The 15281-nt window shown below is 56.4% G+C and overlaps 6 protein-coding genes across 6 annotated transcripts; 2 read left to right on the top strand and 4 right to left on the bottom strand.

The window, feature by feature from the left end:
- The first annotated feature begins 548 nt into the window (after positions 1-548).
- K437DRAFT_257234 (uncharacterized protein) lies at positions 549-4408 on the top strand. Its single transcript, XM_013387179.1, has 4 exons — positions 549-2184; positions 2257-3525; positions 3602-4207; positions 4287-4408. The coding sequence occupies exons 1-4, from the start codon at positions 711-713 to the stop codon at positions 4370-4372; spliced, it is 3435 nt and encodes a 1144-aa protein (XP_013242633.1). The 5' UTR covers positions 549-710; the 3' UTR covers positions 4373-4408.
- A 108-nt stretch (positions 4409-4516) lies between these two features.
- K437DRAFT_274708 (EF-hand) lies at positions 4517-5973 on the bottom strand (the record flags this gene model as incomplete). The annotated part of the gene is made up of 5 exons (XM_013387178.1): positions 4517-4533; positions 4605-4775; positions 5037-5247; positions 5345-5712; positions 5931-5973. The coding sequence occupies 5 exons, from the start codon at positions 5971-5973 to the stop codon at positions 4517-4519; spliced, it is 810 nt and encodes a 269-aa protein (XP_013242632.1).
- Positions 5974-6255: 282 nt separating this feature from the next.
- K437DRAFT_257231 (RraA-like protein) lies at positions 6256-7644 on the top strand. Its single transcript, XM_013387177.1, has 4 exons — positions 6256-6688; positions 6756-6852; positions 6927-7048; positions 7137-7644. The coding sequence occupies exons 1-4, from the start codon at positions 6437-6439 to the stop codon at positions 7458-7460; spliced, it is 795 nt and encodes a 264-aa protein (XP_013242631.1). The 5' UTR covers positions 6256-6436; the 3' UTR covers positions 7461-7644.
- On the bottom strand, positions 7610-9319 carry K437DRAFT_294968 (uncharacterized protein; the record flags this gene model as incomplete). Its single annotated transcript, XM_013387176.1, has 4 exons — positions 8738-9319; positions 8423-8652; positions 8243-8372; positions 7610-8141 (listed from the first exon to the last, which is right to left on the bottom strand). The coding sequence occupies exons 1-4, from the start codon at positions 8998-9000 to the stop codon at positions 7610-7612; spliced, it is 1155 nt and encodes a 384-aa protein (XP_013242630.1). The 5' UTR covers positions 9001-9319.
- A 94-nt stretch (positions 9320-9413) lies between these two features.
- K437DRAFT_257229 (uncharacterized protein) lies at positions 9414-12443 on the bottom strand. The gene is made up of 2 exons (XM_013387175.1): positions 12216-12443; positions 9414-12145 (listed from the first exon to the last, which is right to left on the bottom strand). Exons 1-2 carry the CDS (start codon positions 12278-12280, stop codon positions 9538-9540), a joined length of 2673 nt encoding a protein of 890 aa, XP_013242629.1. The 5' UTR covers positions 12281-12443; the 3' UTR covers positions 9414-9537.
- An 882-nt stretch (positions 12444-13325) lies between these two features.
- On the bottom strand, positions 13326-15029 carry K437DRAFT_268920 (heme-dependent catalase; the record flags this gene model as incomplete). The annotated part of the gene is made up of 4 exons (XM_013387174.1): positions 13326-13526; positions 13603-14300; positions 14708-14865; positions 14965-15029. The coding sequence occupies 4 exons, from the start codon at positions 15027-15029 to the stop codon at positions 13326-13328; spliced, it is 1122 nt and encodes a 373-aa protein (XP_013242628.1).
- Positions 15030-15281: the final 252 nt, after the last annotated feature.

Genomic DNA, 15281 nt, shown 5'->3' with positions numbered 1-15281 from the left:
TCCGCCGCCGTTAAGGTGATCGAAAATGCGTCCTTCTTGCTGTTGTTTTCGATGAATCGCTTGTGCAGCAGAACTATATTACATAAGCAATTTTGCAGCATATGCAATTCCACCGCATTTCCCGACAAAGTCTTCGCCCAGCATGGAGGGGCTACGGCTTCGACTCCGACTCTGACGGCGGACGACTGACAGGGCATTGCGGCGTCTGCATCAAGCTGATTGATAGGCTTCCCTTTCCATGCCAAGCTCGCCGATCGACAAGCGTCGGGTACCACGCAGCGCCGCCTGTCAAGGATTCGCTCTTCCTTGATGGGCTTTGGAGGTGGAGTTGTCGAGGAGGATTAAAGTGGATTTGGAAGAGTCCCGGTTCTATTGCAAAAGTATGGTAATTCCTGTAATTACGGCGTCGATGCCACGGATTCCATAGATGGGAGCAGTTTGAACGGTAAAATGGAGCATAGTCTCAAGTTTTTCAACGACAAATATCCGTGAAAATGCACCGTTAGTACGGCATCCGGCCTGCAAGTTGATGACATCCTTCGATGGATCACCCCATACTCCCCAGCTCACGATGTCGCATCTGTTCCAATTGCTGGAGACGCATCCAAAACGCGCGGCAACCATTCTGCCATCTCCTCGGGGATTGGCGTAGGTACGCTTGGCGTACAGATCGCCTCGAGTGCGGGTGCGAAAGTCAGAGAACAGTCGCCATGCAGCGCAAAGCGGACGCTGCCGATCGCGACGCGGACAGACTTGTCACAGCCCAACCACAAAAGCGCCCTCGCATCGCTGTAGAGGACGCTCATCCTCTAACCTCGGGCGCGCGCCATAACGGCAACATCAACGCTAATAGCAGCGTCAGCAGCGTGGAAGCGAATACTGCTGCGAATTCAGACGATAGTGGCGTAGAAGACGCGTCGCTCCTGGTACCAGCGCAGGACTTCGTGTCGAACCAGGAGCTTGCGCCTCCTCCCCCGCCTCCAGCGCCTGCGTATGACATGCCGAGTCCGCCGCCAGCCCCTGGCGGCTCAAACCCAGGTCAACAAAGAGCAATTTCTGGTGATGCTGACGGTGCAAATGCATCCCTGCCAGCTTCACTAGACGACGCGCAGGGCGTTGCCGCGGCGGATGCAGCAGCAGCATCCGTGGCGGGTGCGACTTTCTTCGGCAGCGCCGTGCCCGCCACACCCAGTTCAAAACTCTCACGAAAGGGTATCAGCAAGAAAAAGGACAAAGATGAAGGGAAAGGGCCAAACAAGGTCTCGTGCATGGAATGCAGAAATAGCAAGGTCCGATGTTCCGGGCCGCTCGATGAGCACCGGCCAACATGCGAGAGGTGTCGACGCCTCTGCAAGCAATGTGAATACCACGCTCACCGACGCGGTAGACGGCCAAAAGACCCAAACGCGGCGGCCATGAGAGCTGCCACTGCAGGTGCAGATACATCCATCCTCTCTGCTTCCACATTCTTTTCTACGCCGAGCCGCTCCATCTCCGGTCCTTCACGCAGGCACGTGTCGTCTTCGGCATATGGTCACGCGCCCTATCCCAACGACGGTGTCATCCCTGATGATGAGGAGGCTGTGGTCGGCACAGGCATCAACCATCAAGGAGCCATTTTAGTCGAAGGAGATGACGCCGATGCGGGTTTGCCAGCCCTGAGTAACCCCCTTAAGCTACTTGCCTCAGCTGGTGCGTCGCGCATCCGCCCACCACCCCCCACTCCTGCCCCCGCACCGTCCATACCGCTGCATGGATCGTCACAACAGCAACAGCAACAGATCCAGCAAGAAGGAGAGCGGCAGCTACAAGAGCAGATCGAGCTGCATAATCAGCGCCTACAGCACGTACAGCGAGTCTTCTCTGCTGCCGGCGGATCAGGCATTGATGCCAGTCTCGGCCTTGTTGATGCTTTGCCGACACCAACGCCGGTCCCCGGTAGGAATGAGCTCATGACACGTCCGCGCTTTACATTTAGCCTCTACGCTGAGCGTTTGGACCTAGAGCCTCGCTTTGACGTTGTGCTGCCACAGAAATTGCAGCAAGAGTCGTCTCCTGAACGTGGCGTTCGGAGCGATGAAAAAGAGAAGGCGAAGGAAGAGCCTGGCGCCGCCTTGCTGAAAGAGGAAGAGGCGGAGATGCTCTTTGACACTTTTATGCGGCATATCAATGGGTCGCTTACGCGTGAGTCGAACCGAGTTGCTGGTTTAGTAACCGTCCATAAAGCTGGAACTTCATGATGCTGGCCTCGCACAGTCCTCGATCCACATCTCCATACATTTAACTTCCTTCGTCGGCGCTCACATGGCCTGCTTGCCGTCATCTGCGCGCTCGCATCAAAATTCACCTCGAGCTACAGCTCTCGCCCGTCAAGACGCTCCGGCCCCAGCTCAAGCGTCGACTCTGGTGGAGCATACTGGGCGAACAAATCGCATCAACTCGACAAGCACGTGCACAATATCATCTTGCCAGCCATCATGCTTGAGGGCTTTCGAAGCGTGGAGCTCGTCCAAGCGCTCATCATCGCCGCTGCTTTTCACCCACCGCCACCGAGCTTGAACACCAGCGGCGGCGGCAGGGCTGACCGAAGCTGGGCTTTTTTGGGTCATGCGATCTGTATGGGTGCCGAGCTGGATCTTAATGGAAAGATGCTCTCGACACGGTTACCTCCCCCTGTTCGAGCAGGCTGGGACGACGATGCAGCAGCGCCGGTACCTTCAGGTGCGGCTGCTACGCCGACAGAATCATTACACAGACGCCTGCGGAATCGCGAGCGAACATGGCTTAATTGCTACCTGTTTGAGCAGTTACTCTCTGCGCACACAGGTCGAAGACCAACCTTGAGCGCAGCTAACGACCCTGTCGTGCTGCAGTGCGATAAATGGCATCTACCTGCTGCCAGCCACGGTTTCGCGATACCCGACGACGAAGCGATTGTCGCGCTAGTGCAGCTCCAACGTGTCGTCAGTCGCTTGACGGAATTCTGGGAGCGTAGCGTTGGAGACGTGTTCCTCACTCCAGGGCAAGGGTCGAGAACCTCCAGAGCCTCGGCTGCGCGCGATGATGCGTCGCACGCGCACAGTTCCCGGCGGGAAGCTGATGTGGACATCGATGTCGACCCGGACCTCGGGCGCGAAGGCGCAGGCGCAAGTGTCGGGGGAGATGATCTGTCATCCGTTGACTGGGAGCAGGCATCGCGCGAAGCGTTGGTTGACACCTTTCGACGCGCTTGCGATGCAGAACTCGAGTCGTGGAGGACCACCTGGTGCAGTGAATTGCTCAGCGGCAGCAGCGAGGGTGGAAGCTTGACGGCATCCTCAGGTCCCTCTGAGATCTCAATAGCGACAGCTAATGGGAGAAGCAAAATGGCGCAGGAGAGACTGCAAAGTGGCCTGCTCTACTTTCACTATGCCAGTCTCCTGCTTCAATCGCACGTTTTACGCAGCCCTGGACTGAGCGCCAACGTGTTGCAACCGAGCTACCTTGCTGCATACACGCACGCTACGTCGTACTTGCGGGAATTCCGTGAGTCCATGCAAGCATGCAAGGTGTGGTGGTAACTTGGAGGCTTTCGTGCTGACTGTGTTGAAAATCAAAACAGTGCGCGCGCAAAAACCTGAACGTCTGCGGTATGCGCAAAACAGCACCGCGGTTACAGCATGCTACTGTGCGATCTTTACTCTGCGCCTCACAGAGCTGGAGGCGAATAACATACACACAGCGACAGGACCAGCGGTATCATCTTCCTCATCGCCAACTGCGCCTGCGAGCCATACGCGTGCCGACGTACCAGCCATGCTCACGCTGATTCGGCAGCTAGCGGAAGACTTGGAGCTTGCTGGCAAAGTAACAGCACATCGTCAAGGTTTGGCGAGCAATTATGCTGCACATCTGCGCGTCATTTTGGCGCATTTTGAGCAAGCGAACACAGACCCAGCACTCACGCAGTATCCAGCCCCACCGCCGCCGCTGTCGGTTGCTGCACATGCTCTAAATCAAGGTTCCGGTCACGCACATGCGCCAGGCGATCAGAATGGCACATATGTGCCCTGGCACCGTAGTGCTACTGCTGCTGCCAATGTAGCCGAAGCGAATGCCGCCAATAGATGGACCACAGGCGAATCTGAGCCGAGTGACTTCACGTTATCTGGCGACCAGCAGCAGCATCTTCAACCTGATGGGGGTGATGGGTCGTTGGAGGCTCTCGGTGAGTGTGTCAAAAACCACCTTCTCTTTTCAGATTCACTGACAGCTGCATCAAACGATCGCTGAATCATTCGGCTCAGATCGGTTCTTGACCGAGTCACTGTTCCCAAGCCATAATGCAGCTGCACTTCCACTGAAGGAATGGCTCGAACTCGCTCAATTGTAGACTCATTCGTCACTGCAAAATACAAACTTAATGCGGACCTTGTTGTGCCGGTGTATCAGGATGATAGCGCCCATGTGCGGTCTGCAAGGGTACAAGGAAGCTGTTGCGATCACAAGACTTTGTTCACATGTGACTGGACGCCATTTATGGGGCGGATAGGGCTGGTGGGACGGGCAGAGCACGGAAAGGTGTCAGTCGATCAGATAGGTGGTTCACACAAAGCTGTACGCACTGATCTCCATGAATTGCTCATAGCTGAGCGTCGCCCAGCCCTGTCGCTGCGTGTCGCATCGCTGGAAGCTCTCCGTGAGTGATTTGATGACGACGCAAGCGCGCACAAAGCGGTCGAATGTGATGCCATTGCCCCGGCTCAGCCCGCCTGAAGAGGTAGTAGAGGAGACGACTGCGTGTGAGTGATCGTGTGCGCGTTTTTTGTATGCATGTGAATATGCACAGGAGAAGATGGGAACAAATGTTTGGACAGACAATCAGTGCTCTGTTACCGCTCGCGCACAAGCTCGATGTGCACTCAGTCCAGCGCAAGCAGAGCGCAGAGCGGATTGCGTGAACTCATATTCTGAAAATTGAGCCAGATCGCAATCTGATGCGTGTGCAAAAGGGGAGGAGGGGATTGGGGTGAGGGACAGCTGCAATTTCCACTCACTGTACTTTTGCTGCACGACTTGGATCAAGCGAGGCGAAAGGTTGTAGCCAAAGCTTTTGAGCGCGTTGCCGAGCTCATTCGAGTCGATTGTGCCAGAGCGATCTTGATCAAAGTGTCGGAAGACGTTCTGCCACTCTTGGATATACCTCCAAAGACCTTGAAACTCGTTGAAGGTGATTTGACCTGAGCGATCCGTGTCGAAGATGGACATCTGCAGAGTTGCACACGAGCCAGGGAGAGAAGAGGGTAGAACTTTCAGTCTGGGCGAGTTGAGTGCCGGAAGCCCTGCGCCAACCACATGTCCTCACAAGCATCTTGACCGTATCGAGGTCGAAAGCGGACCAGTCGCCATTGACCAAAGCCTGCTGCAGCTCCTGTGGGCCGATAGTCCCGCTTCCATCTCTGTCTACAGAGAGGTACCATTGCCACAGCTGCGGGTCTGCGCCTGGAGGTGGGCCTGTGCGCGACGAGTAGGCTTGCGGGCGTTGCGGTGGGTAGCCACCGCCAGTGCCGCCGGCTGGTGGGGCGCCGTAGCCGCTTCCTCCAGGGGGTTGTTGGCCGTAGCTGCCACCATAGCCACCACCTCCGCTTTGTGCTGGAGGTGCACCGTATCCGCCGCCCTGAGGCGGTGGTGCGCCGTAGCCCTGCTGGCCGTAGCCTTGCTGAGGGGGTGGAGCTGTGTAATAGTGCCAGGAGGAGGCGAGGTCAGCAAGAGTTGTCGTGGATTGGGCAGCAGTATGTAGCACGCAGCCGCGAGGATAGGCAGGTTACTCTTGGCGATGAAGAGTGGCTGTGCACCGCAGTCAAGGCAAAACAGACTGCCTTGGTCACACGAACGATTCGAGCGGGGCGAGAACGATGCCAGCCGCTGAGGCCGAGAGACTGACTACTCACCTCCGTAGCCTCCGCCCCCGGCGTAGGAGTATTGCTGGCTCATATTGAGACAATTCTGGTAAGCGGTGTCTGCGCTTTGTTTACTGGATGCTACCTTCGTACACCCAGCGTGGATAGCAAGGCAAGCATTGAAGACTTGGTGGATGTGGTTCTGTTTGAGAGGGGGGGGAAGGATGTTGTGTGCTTCAGTCGGATTCGTGGCCCGTGTGGGTGGCCCGTGAGCATGGGTGCTGCTGAGCTTGCGCCTAGCGAGCGGCCTCGGAGACTCCGAGGACCGCGCACGAACCACCCACACCTGGTCTGATCCTTTTGACTCGTTCCATGCCACGTCTGGTTACCTGCTCAATTCTCAACCAGATCGGCTCACTCGTTCGACTCTCTACCAGCCATGACCATGCTCCAAGCGGCACGAAGTAGAAAAATTTAGCGTTTTACGTCATAGACCCCCCCCCTTCCCCAAAATTCACCGATCGGACCCCAGACGGGTATCGCCGCAGCGCTCTCCGATGGAAAATCTAACAACAGCAGGTGCTCACGTCATCACGATGGCCTCTTCACACTCTGAGGCATCTGGTTCCTCCTCACCCGCTACAGCCGCTCTGGCCGCCAAGCTCGGGAAATACTCGACTTGCGAGGTTTCAGATGCGCTGATCAAGCTCAAGCTCCCACACGGCGGCCATCTGCCCGGCATCGACATGCTCAGCCCCCAGCACCTTGCACGGCAGACGAGGATCTGCGGGCCAGCTTTCACGGTGAAAGTAAGTGGAGTCATGCAGCAGATTGGAAGTGCACAGCTGCTGAACCCCGAGGTCGATCGCTCTCAAGATGGTATCGCAAACAGAAGAGTCGGCACCGAAACCGGCAAAGCATTTCGTCGATGCGGCCGAGCCGGGGTCCGTCATGATCGTCACTGCTCCGTCAAGTGGGTGGGCTACTTCGCATTCGCTCACGAAGTCACGACTGACATCAAACGCTACCTGGGTGCGCCGCTGTTAGATTGTCGCTCAGCCATATGGGGAGGGCTCATGACGGCGCGTGCTCAGGCACTCGGTGTGAAAGGGGTCGTCCTTGATGGACGGTGTCGCGATCTGACAGAACATCGAGATGCTGGATTTGCGGTGAGTCATTCGCTCTCTTGAGATCAGCCAATAGTTTCAAGCGTCATCGGAACGAATCTGGTAGCTGAAAAAGGCGTGGTGTATTCAGGTGTTTTCCCGAGGTCACTCGACGCTGGGTCAATCAACCTTTACAAGGCCTTCAGAGTTGCAGGTGCCCGTCGAAATCATGGATCCCACCTGTCCACATACTAATTCTTCCGAGCCACACAATCCCGTATTCCTACCTCTGACTGTGCATCCGGGGGACCTGATCCTCGCGGACGTCGACGGCGTCGTGTGCGTGCCGCCATCGCTGGCTGGGGAGGTGTGCGAAATGGCGCAAAGGGGGAGGGAAGTGGACGAGAAGTGCATGGCGGATTTGAAAAAAGGGAGGCCCGTGGCCGAGACGTTCAAGGAACATCGAGGCAAGTAGTCAAGTATAAAAGGGTAGCCAATAACCGCGGGCACTCGAAGGGCAAGGGAAAATGGCACAAAGCTGTGACATGCGAAAAGCCAGCGAGAGGGTGACCACGCGGGCCTTGTAGGGGGGGGTCTTTAATCACATGTGAAGCAGATGCAATCCTAGTGCTCCTTGTAAAGCACAGCGGAGTCGATGATATTTCTGTTCATGGTGCCGGCAAACTCATGCATCAAATGCGTGCGATTGAAACCTGTGAGCCTGCTGAAGGCGTAGGACGAGTGCTGTGCGTACGTGACAAACGCGGGTGGGTGCTGTGCAATGGCGTCGAGGCAGTAAAAATGGCCTGCGGCGCCGAAGATGATGCATGACGGCGCAGAGGGGTTGTTCCGCCCGTTAGGGTCGGTTTTGTTGTTCGTGGTCAGCGGTATGCGCATGCTAATCTGTACGTGACTCTGCAGGACAATGTCGACGCCGTACTGGGTTGGCAGTGGCTCGAATGCTAGCTGGCGCGTCGTGCATAGGCTCAACACGTCCGCCGCCGTGTACCACGGTCGCTGCTTCACCGCGACGACCCAAGGCATCCTGAGGCAACCGACTTTGGCCAAGTCGGGCTTGATGAAGTCTAGCTGCTGATTTGGCGCGCTAAAGGAGCCCTTGTGGTACTTGGCGCCCGGCTGCGACTCGTCGGGCGCGCTAGGAAAGTCTGTCTAGGTGCTGAAGAAGATCCGATGCGTCAATGCGTCATGCCGTAGTCGAAGTTATACCAGAAAATTTTCAGGCCACCCGAGAGCTACGAAGGCATGCGGAAGCGGTTCGTGTAGTCGGTGAAATTCGTATGGCCTTGCGGGCAGTTTGACTTGGTGAAGCCCTTCTGCCAGCCATTATCACAGTTGGCCTGTGCCAGAGGAGACAGGGCCGCAAACTCTGCATGTCAGCTGGGGCAAGCAGGCTGGGATGAATGAACGAGCGCCTACCTCGTGATTCCTCGGCGCGACCATTTATGGAACAGCGGCAGTGATCACTGAGACCGAGGTCTCTGAGCGTGCCCATGTCAGCCACTAGGCCAACGGTCATTCGGCGCAGATCAGCGGCAAGACATGCCGTCGTGAAGCGGTATGTCTCGTTCGCGGTCGAGATGACGATACTCTGGTAGTAATTGGTGCTCGGCAGGAGATCATCGAGGACGGGGCGGCTATTCCATTTGCTAGCAATATCAAAATCTTCAGGTGTCAGGAAGTAAAAACATAAAGGTATATAAATCGTACTGAAGGAAAGAAAATGCAGCCCACCTAGAAGTCAGGTATGTGACGCTGTTGTTCGAGTGTGCCGGAAGCATCGTTGTATGCGGATCCAAGCCGTAGCGGACGGTGTGATTTGTGAGCTGCGAAGTGGTGTACCATGAGACGCCTACGCCAAACGGACCATGGTAGCCGAGGCGCTGCCGCGACGGTGCCGTGCTTGGGTTGTAAGCGGCTGGCCGGGTACAGGATAAGGCCAGAGTGAGCAGGCGAGGAGGACAGCGGAGAGAGGGGCGAGGGAATGCAAGGTGCATGAGTGGAGGGCGGGAAAGGGCAGCAGGATGGCAGAAGGCCTGTCTGATGAGAGGGCAAGGGTGATGGATTGGGTGCTAACTGCCTCCTCAAAGTTTATTTCTACTTTCCTCGAATACAGCAACAGCAATGCAAAGGCATGCATCACATCCACTTTCTCACGCGATTCAAGCCACAGCTGGATCGCACTCTGCAAGACCCTTGCATATCGACAATTCTTTCTCTACGAAAGGTGGCGACGCGAATTCGCGACGGCGAAGATTGTGATGAGTTGGGTTGAAGGTATTGCAAATTCCGTCAAAGCGAAGCTTGTAGCGAGACGTTGATTGGTTTGAAAGTGGCCAGCTAATAGCTCACTAGCTACTTCAACTAGCTTGTATTTGATGAACACACGTGGGAGCACTTTGCCAGACCACCCAGACAGACTCGAATGCATTGATGTACGAGTACAGATGTAGGGTTGCGCCAAGTGTGGCACACGGGTTCTTTTCGCATCTGCCCTCTACACGTGGATACAGCGAGCAGTACCGCCTGCATCATCACTTGGCGAGAAGAACCCTGCTCTCGCGCATAGTCTTGTCGAAGCAATCTCTACACATAACCCGGCCTTCCGCGTCAACCTTGGCGCCCGAATCGAGCTTCTTGCCGCACTTGCGCGCCGCCACTCTGCACCCGGCACCGCCGTCGCCGCAGCAGACGAGGCAAGCGCGGTGCCAGCGCGTGCCTCGCGGGCCAGGAACAGACTCGAGCGCCGTGACGGTGCGCTGGCATGCTGGGCACGCTTGCATGCCGCCAAAGCGCGCCGCAGAAGGGGCAGTACTAGTCGTAGTGCCACTACCCATGCTGGTAGCCCACGTGTGCTGTTGGACACCACCGGGGCTGGTGGCGCGCTTCTTTGGCTGTGTTGCGAACATTCCTGCCGCTGGATTCCTGCTACTTTCGCTGGGGAGCGGGGTACCGTTAGCATGTACGCTGCTCGTACCCGAACCTGTGAGAAAGGCCGACTTGGTCGGTGGAGCCGCTCCCGCAGTCGGCTTGAACGTTCGCATAGAAGGATGGGAATGAGCAGAGGCAGGTATGGATGCAGGCACGGAAACCTTGCTGTCAGTCCGCACCGCATTCGCGTTCACGCTAATGCCCGTCTGCTTGGGCAGATAGCTGCTGACAAGAACTGGGCCGGCCTTGTCGTTGGGAGCAGGCGAAGAGCCGCGCGAACGAGGTGTACGCTGGTGCGTTGCATGATCCTGTGCTGAAGACGCAGGCGGGGTGAGCGTTGCCGAAGTGTGCGAAGCGCCTGTGGCAGATGTTGCTGATGGCCGTTGAATGAGCGAGATTGGCGCACAGGCCGTGTGAGCATATTTGTTCTTGAGCACCCCTTCGCGCCTGCCAAGGTCACCACTCAGCTCGCTCTGAGCCCCAACCCCCGCGCTAAGCAGATCCTCCAAGCGGACAAAAGGCTTGCTTGCGTCGATTGGATGTGCGCACACGCCGCAGTTGAAGCATTCGCGATGCAGCTGTTCGCCGCTCTGTAAGCCAACCATGACTGCCTCCTGCACACCTTTCTGCAGACCCTCGAATGGCCCAAAGCCGCAAAGGGCACACTTCGACGAGGCAACCCTCACAGCAGCGGCCTCAGCGTGGCTGCCAGCTGGCATACTGTCCACTCTCGATGTCGAACGCGGTACGTCGAAGCTCGCGCGCGCTGTCGGTACTATGTCGTCCGCCGCTTTACTCGCGTTTGCGGGTTGCGGTACGTCCGCATAAGCACGCTTAACGGGGCTCAAGCTCCTGCTGCGCGAGTCGCTCCTGCTCAGATGCCCAGGCCGGGTGGACTGGAATGCAGCGAGATTGAACCTCGTGCCGGTGAATTGGGCGGTTAGCGGCTTTGGCTTTGTCGGCGACGCGGGTCGACCGGTGCTGGTGCCCATGCCCATGCCAAAGGAGGAGGAAGGTGAAATGACAGGCGAAGGCGTGGAGGCTGCCCCGCTGAAGGAGTTCGTGCTCCTTGAACTAGTGACGCCACCGCCACTGCCTACAGGCTGAGAGTGAACGAGCGAAGGTGGCGCCATCTTGGTTTTCAGGCCTGTACCCGAGGAGGCACCGACAGCACTTCCCTTTCCAAAGCGCCTGCTCAGCTCGGCAATGCTCGCAGCCATCTTGGTTTTTCTCGCTGCGTTGCCGCTGAGACCCTTCCGTCCCTGTAGCTCATGTGACTGCATCTCTCCCTCGGATGGTGGCATTGTCAGCGAGTGTGTACCGGAGGCCGGCTGCACACTGGCAAGCTTCATCGGCTTGTCGAAACACTCCAAACACGTTGGTTTTGACTTCATGCCGATGATGATCTCGATTCCATCACCCAGCGGCGGCTTGCCGCCTCCCTTGCCGCACGAACCACACTTGAAGCAGCGGCCGTGGTAAAGCTCGTCGGTCGAGCTCACACGCACAAAAGGCCCATCTTCTTTGGTCGTGCCGAGTATCGGGTGTGTGCAGCCCGCGCAAGACCCAAGTGCGTACAGTGCAATGTAGCAGCTCCTGCAGTAGTAGGCACCCGGATCGGACCCGCGTGTTGCTGGGGATCGATCTCGGCTACGGCTTCGAGATGCAGAGTCAGCGGGTTGCCTGCCCCGCGATTCCTCGGCGGCGGGAGTAGCCGCAGAGCTGGAGATGGTGCCGGAGGAAGGTGCGGCGTAAATGGTGGCGTCCCTGGCAAATATGCTGTGGCATCTTTTGCAGTTCCATTTGTCCCGTGTCTCTTGCGGCTCGACGAGAGAGCCGACAACTTTGGAAAGTGCACCCGACATCGGATCCGCAATGGTTGGCGCAAAGGATGTAGAAGGGGTAAGAAGAGGCGAAGACGGCTGTGAAGATCGCGAGGTGTACGCCCCGCCGGTAGATGGGGCTGTCAGGGATATGCATCTCGAGTTGGCCCCTGATCCGCTGCTACCATTCGTCGCGCTGCTGGAGTACAGATCTCGGCTGATGCTGCTGGCCAGACCCATGGTCAGCCCTGCACTTGTGGCGAGGGTGCTCGCGTGGAGCTGCCGCAGAGCCTTGCGGTCTTCATCGAAGGAGGACGATCTAGAGGCGCTCATTCCGCTTGAGTCTTGTGGGATGGCCAGTGAGGAAGTGTCTTCTCCCAGGAGGTAGCTGTCGGACAGGCGGGGCAAAGTGAGAAGACCGATCCTTCCATTCAAGCAGCTTGAACTAGTGGGCTTACCGATTGGCCCATGCATCGCTCTTTGGCTTACCGTCGCTGCTGCGTGGCCGTACGGAGGTCGCCATTTTGTGAAATTTCAACGTGCAATCGAGCAACAAAAGGGGAAAGGTTTCGGGTCGCTGTTAGGTGTCTTCCTTTCGGCTAGTAAGACCAGCTTATAGTGTGAAGGGATGATGACTTCGAGAACAACACAGGTTAGAACATGGAGAGTAAGAGCTTGGCCACTCATTGTGCTCAACATGTAGGACTGCAAAGGGAGCCCTCCTCTACCTTTACTATTAGCGATAGTGTGGTGGGGGCTTGTAGGTGGATTGGAGGTGTCGCACCGTCACGGTTGCAACGCGGTGCGCGACAGATAACGGTTAGTCACGTGATCCAATTTCACGCTCCTACAGAGACCCTCCTACCAACATCCATTCCATCGCCTCTATCCTTAATGAAGTCGTGCTTTCACTTTCGAGTCTCCTCTTGTGCATGGGCGTGTGCGTCCTGGCTTCCCCCTTTCCCTTCGCCATTTGTCCCCAGAGTCGAACTTACCTCATCTCGCTCTTCCCCTCCCTCTCCGAGTTCAGCGCCTCTGGACATGGCCTCTCGCCCCGAGAAGCCAAGGAAGATAGCCAACCGAACCAAGGTGGCGCAGCGTCGACCGACATACGCCTAAGCTGTACCTCTGCCGTCGACAAGGGATGGCACTCAATATAAACAAGATGAACCGTAAGATGGAGAGAAGATTTTGTGCAAAAGTACACTATTCACTCAACGTGCGCTTTGGCTTTTGCAGAGGAAAGTACAACCCGTCACCGTCGACCATCCACGATGCAGGGCATTTTTTCATGGGCAACCTATGGGCTCTAACGATGATTGCTACCACCTACCGTAGCGGCTGACCGTCTTCATTTCATCCGGCCTCCGATGTGCATAAAAGGTTCTCTCGGCTACGCTGCTCTGCAGCATGTAACATTCGTTTGCACGCATGTGCCAATACAGACGCAGCCACCAATTCGGAACAGGTAGTCACTGTTATTCTATGCAGTACGTGCAGTGTTCAAATACAGGATAAATTGCATTACCATGCAGAAGATGCGGGGCGCAAACCGTGCATCAAGATGATTAGCTCAAAGTTTGCTTCACCTTGGCGAGAGGAGAGGTTGGCTCCTGATGCTTGCGGCGCGGATTGTACTCACCTGCAACACTGTCATTGGGAGTGAATTTGGGTTTTCCGTTGCTCTTTGCGTAGCCTTTGTCAAATTTACTATTACTGGGAGGCGCACCTTTGCCGTTGCTATAGTACTTTTGCGGGTAAAGCTCGGCCTGAGCGTGAGTGTTCATTCATCATGAACGGTCAGCACTTTCGCCAGCAAAAAAATCACGCTTCTGCGGGACTCACGATCATCTGCTGAGTCGACAAGCCAGCGCTATGGTTGTGACTGCCCATGAAGCGCATCTTGGCAAGATCCTTCTCGTAACTCTGCACGCTGACATTTTTGGCGATTTGCGCTGTGAGAGGCACACCGACCTGGTGGAAGACCGAGATGGGGCGCGCGAGCACATCTTTGCTTGTGCTTGTGGACATGTGCCGGCTGGCATCCTTGAGGAACATCTCACTCTGCGTGTCGTTGAATATGCGGCAGTATAGCTCGCGCGGCTGGACAAAGTCCTGTGGGCTGACACCGGAGAGGAACAAGGTCGCGTGACCGTCTTGGGCTTCTGCGACGCGGTAGGGCTCGTAGTCGGGTGCAATAAAGTGCGGTGGATCAAGTGACGAAAGATGGATCGGACGCGCACCCTGATTGAGGAACGTGGAAGCACCGTCGCACTGGAAGTTGTACATGCCGCTAGTGTGCTTGATGGCAGAAGGTATGTTCACTGGCAGCTGCTGGTAGTTGGGGCCGATGCAGTGGCGGTGCGTTTCAGGGTAGGAGAACAAGCGTGACTGAAGGAGAGGGTCTGCGGATGATTCCAGGCCCGGAACGAGGTGAGAAGGGTTGAAAGCATTCTGCTCGATCTCGGTAAAGTTGTTCGGGACGTTCCTATTTAGCTCAAGCTGACCAAGCTCGTGGAGTGGAAATTCTTGCGGTCCCACGTCTACATCAGGTCGAACGGTTTGATCTTTGCCGCTTGCAGTTCGGCAGGCGTTGCGATGGGAATGCGACTCGGGCCAAGCATGTAGACCATCTGATGGATTGCCTTGGGGTTACTCTGAAAGGCATGACGAAGCAAGTGTGTCAGTGACCACCCGGGAGATACTAGATGCGAGAATTTTGCGGGAGAGACTCACCAATCCCAAACGCGCGTCGAATCGTCCGCATGGGTGAGGCAACTAGCAGAGTGCCTCTTTTGCGTGTGGATGAAGTGCACAAACGTTGTCGGATCACGCAGGAAAACGATAGGCGTTTCGTTGAAGACTCAGTCCATGTTTCCCTCTTCAGTTTTGCACTTGATGGAGAATCCGCGAGGGTCGCGTGCTGCATCGTGACTTCCTGACCCCCCACCGATAGTCGAGAAGCGCGCTGTGATGGGCGTCTTCTTGCCCGCCTCGCTGAAAAGCTTGGCTCTGCTGAGTTCTGGATTTGGGCGCGTGTATGTGAAGACACCGTGTGCACTACCACCTTTGGCATGGACGACGCGCTCGGGGATACGCTCGCGATCGCTGCAAGGCGGGGCACCGTAAGAAAGCAAGCCTCGATTCAGGTTGCAAGACATGAGTACGCACCAATGAGACAAAGAGTCAATCAGGTGAAAATCTTACAGCAGCAGAGCACCATCTGGCCAATCCTCGGTGCCTGCATGCAGGACAGCGTAGGGATGCGGCATGGAAACGCCGTTGGAAGTGGTGAAAACGCCAGTCTTCGCATCGGCATCTTCTGCGGACGATTTGGTCGTATTCGAGTGAGCTGAAGTCGGATCACCGTGAGGGTATATTAGCTTGGACTTCAACCGGCCACAGGAAGTACAATATTACTTACAGGTCTCATCTACGACGGATGAGCCGAGAAAGCTTAAAACGAAGGTGTGAATGAAATTCGAGCGTGTACGACTTGATGTGTGTAATTGGAAATCGTAGCG

This window comes from Tilletiaria anomala (genome assembly GCF_000711695.1).
Source record: "Tilletiaria anomala UBC 951 chromosome Unknown K437scaffold_55, whole genome shotgun sequence".
Classification (NCBI taxonomy): Eukaryota; Fungi; Basidiomycota; class Exobasidiomycetes; order Georgefischeriales; family Tilletiariaceae; genus Tilletiaria; species Tilletiaria anomala.
This window is presented reverse-complemented; position numbering and strand designations above follow the sequence as displayed.

Excerpts from the sequence above, each read along its gene's own strand:
- K437DRAFT_257234 (XM_013387179.1), top strand. The coding sequence starts at position 711 with ATGCAGCGCAAAGCGGACGCTGCCGATCGCGACGCGGACAGACTTGTC. Across the intron at positions 2,185-2,256 it reads TATCAATGGGTCGCTTACGC|TCCTCGATCCACATCTCCAT; the intron begins GTGAGTCGAACC and ends GGCCTCGCACAG. Across the intron at positions 4,208-4,286 it reads TGGGTCGTTGGAGGCTCTCG|ATCGGTTCTTGACCGAGTCA; the intron begins GTGAGTGTGTCA and ends CATTCGGCTCAG.
- K437DRAFT_257231 (XM_013387177.1), top strand. The coding sequence starts at position 6,437 with ATGGAAAATCTAACAACAGCAGGTGCTCACGTCATCACGATGGCCTCT. Across the intron at positions 6,689-6,755 it reads GGCCAGCTTTCACGGTGAAA|ATGGTATCGCAAACAGAAGA; the intron begins GTAAGTGGAGTC and ends ATCGCTCTCAAG. Across the intron at positions 7,049-7,136 it reads ATCGAGATGCTGGATTTGCG|GTGTTTTCCCGAGGTCACTC; the intron begins GTGAGTCATTCG and ends TGGTGTATTCAG.
- K437DRAFT_257229 (XM_013387175.1), bottom strand. The coding sequence starts at position 12,280 with ATGGCGACCTCCGTACGGCCACGCAGCAGCGACGGTAAGCCAAAGAGC. Across the intron at positions 12,146-12,215 it reads AGCGATGCATGGGCCAATCG|CTACCTCCTGGGAGAAGACA; the intron begins GTAAGCCCACTA and ends CCTGTCCGACAG.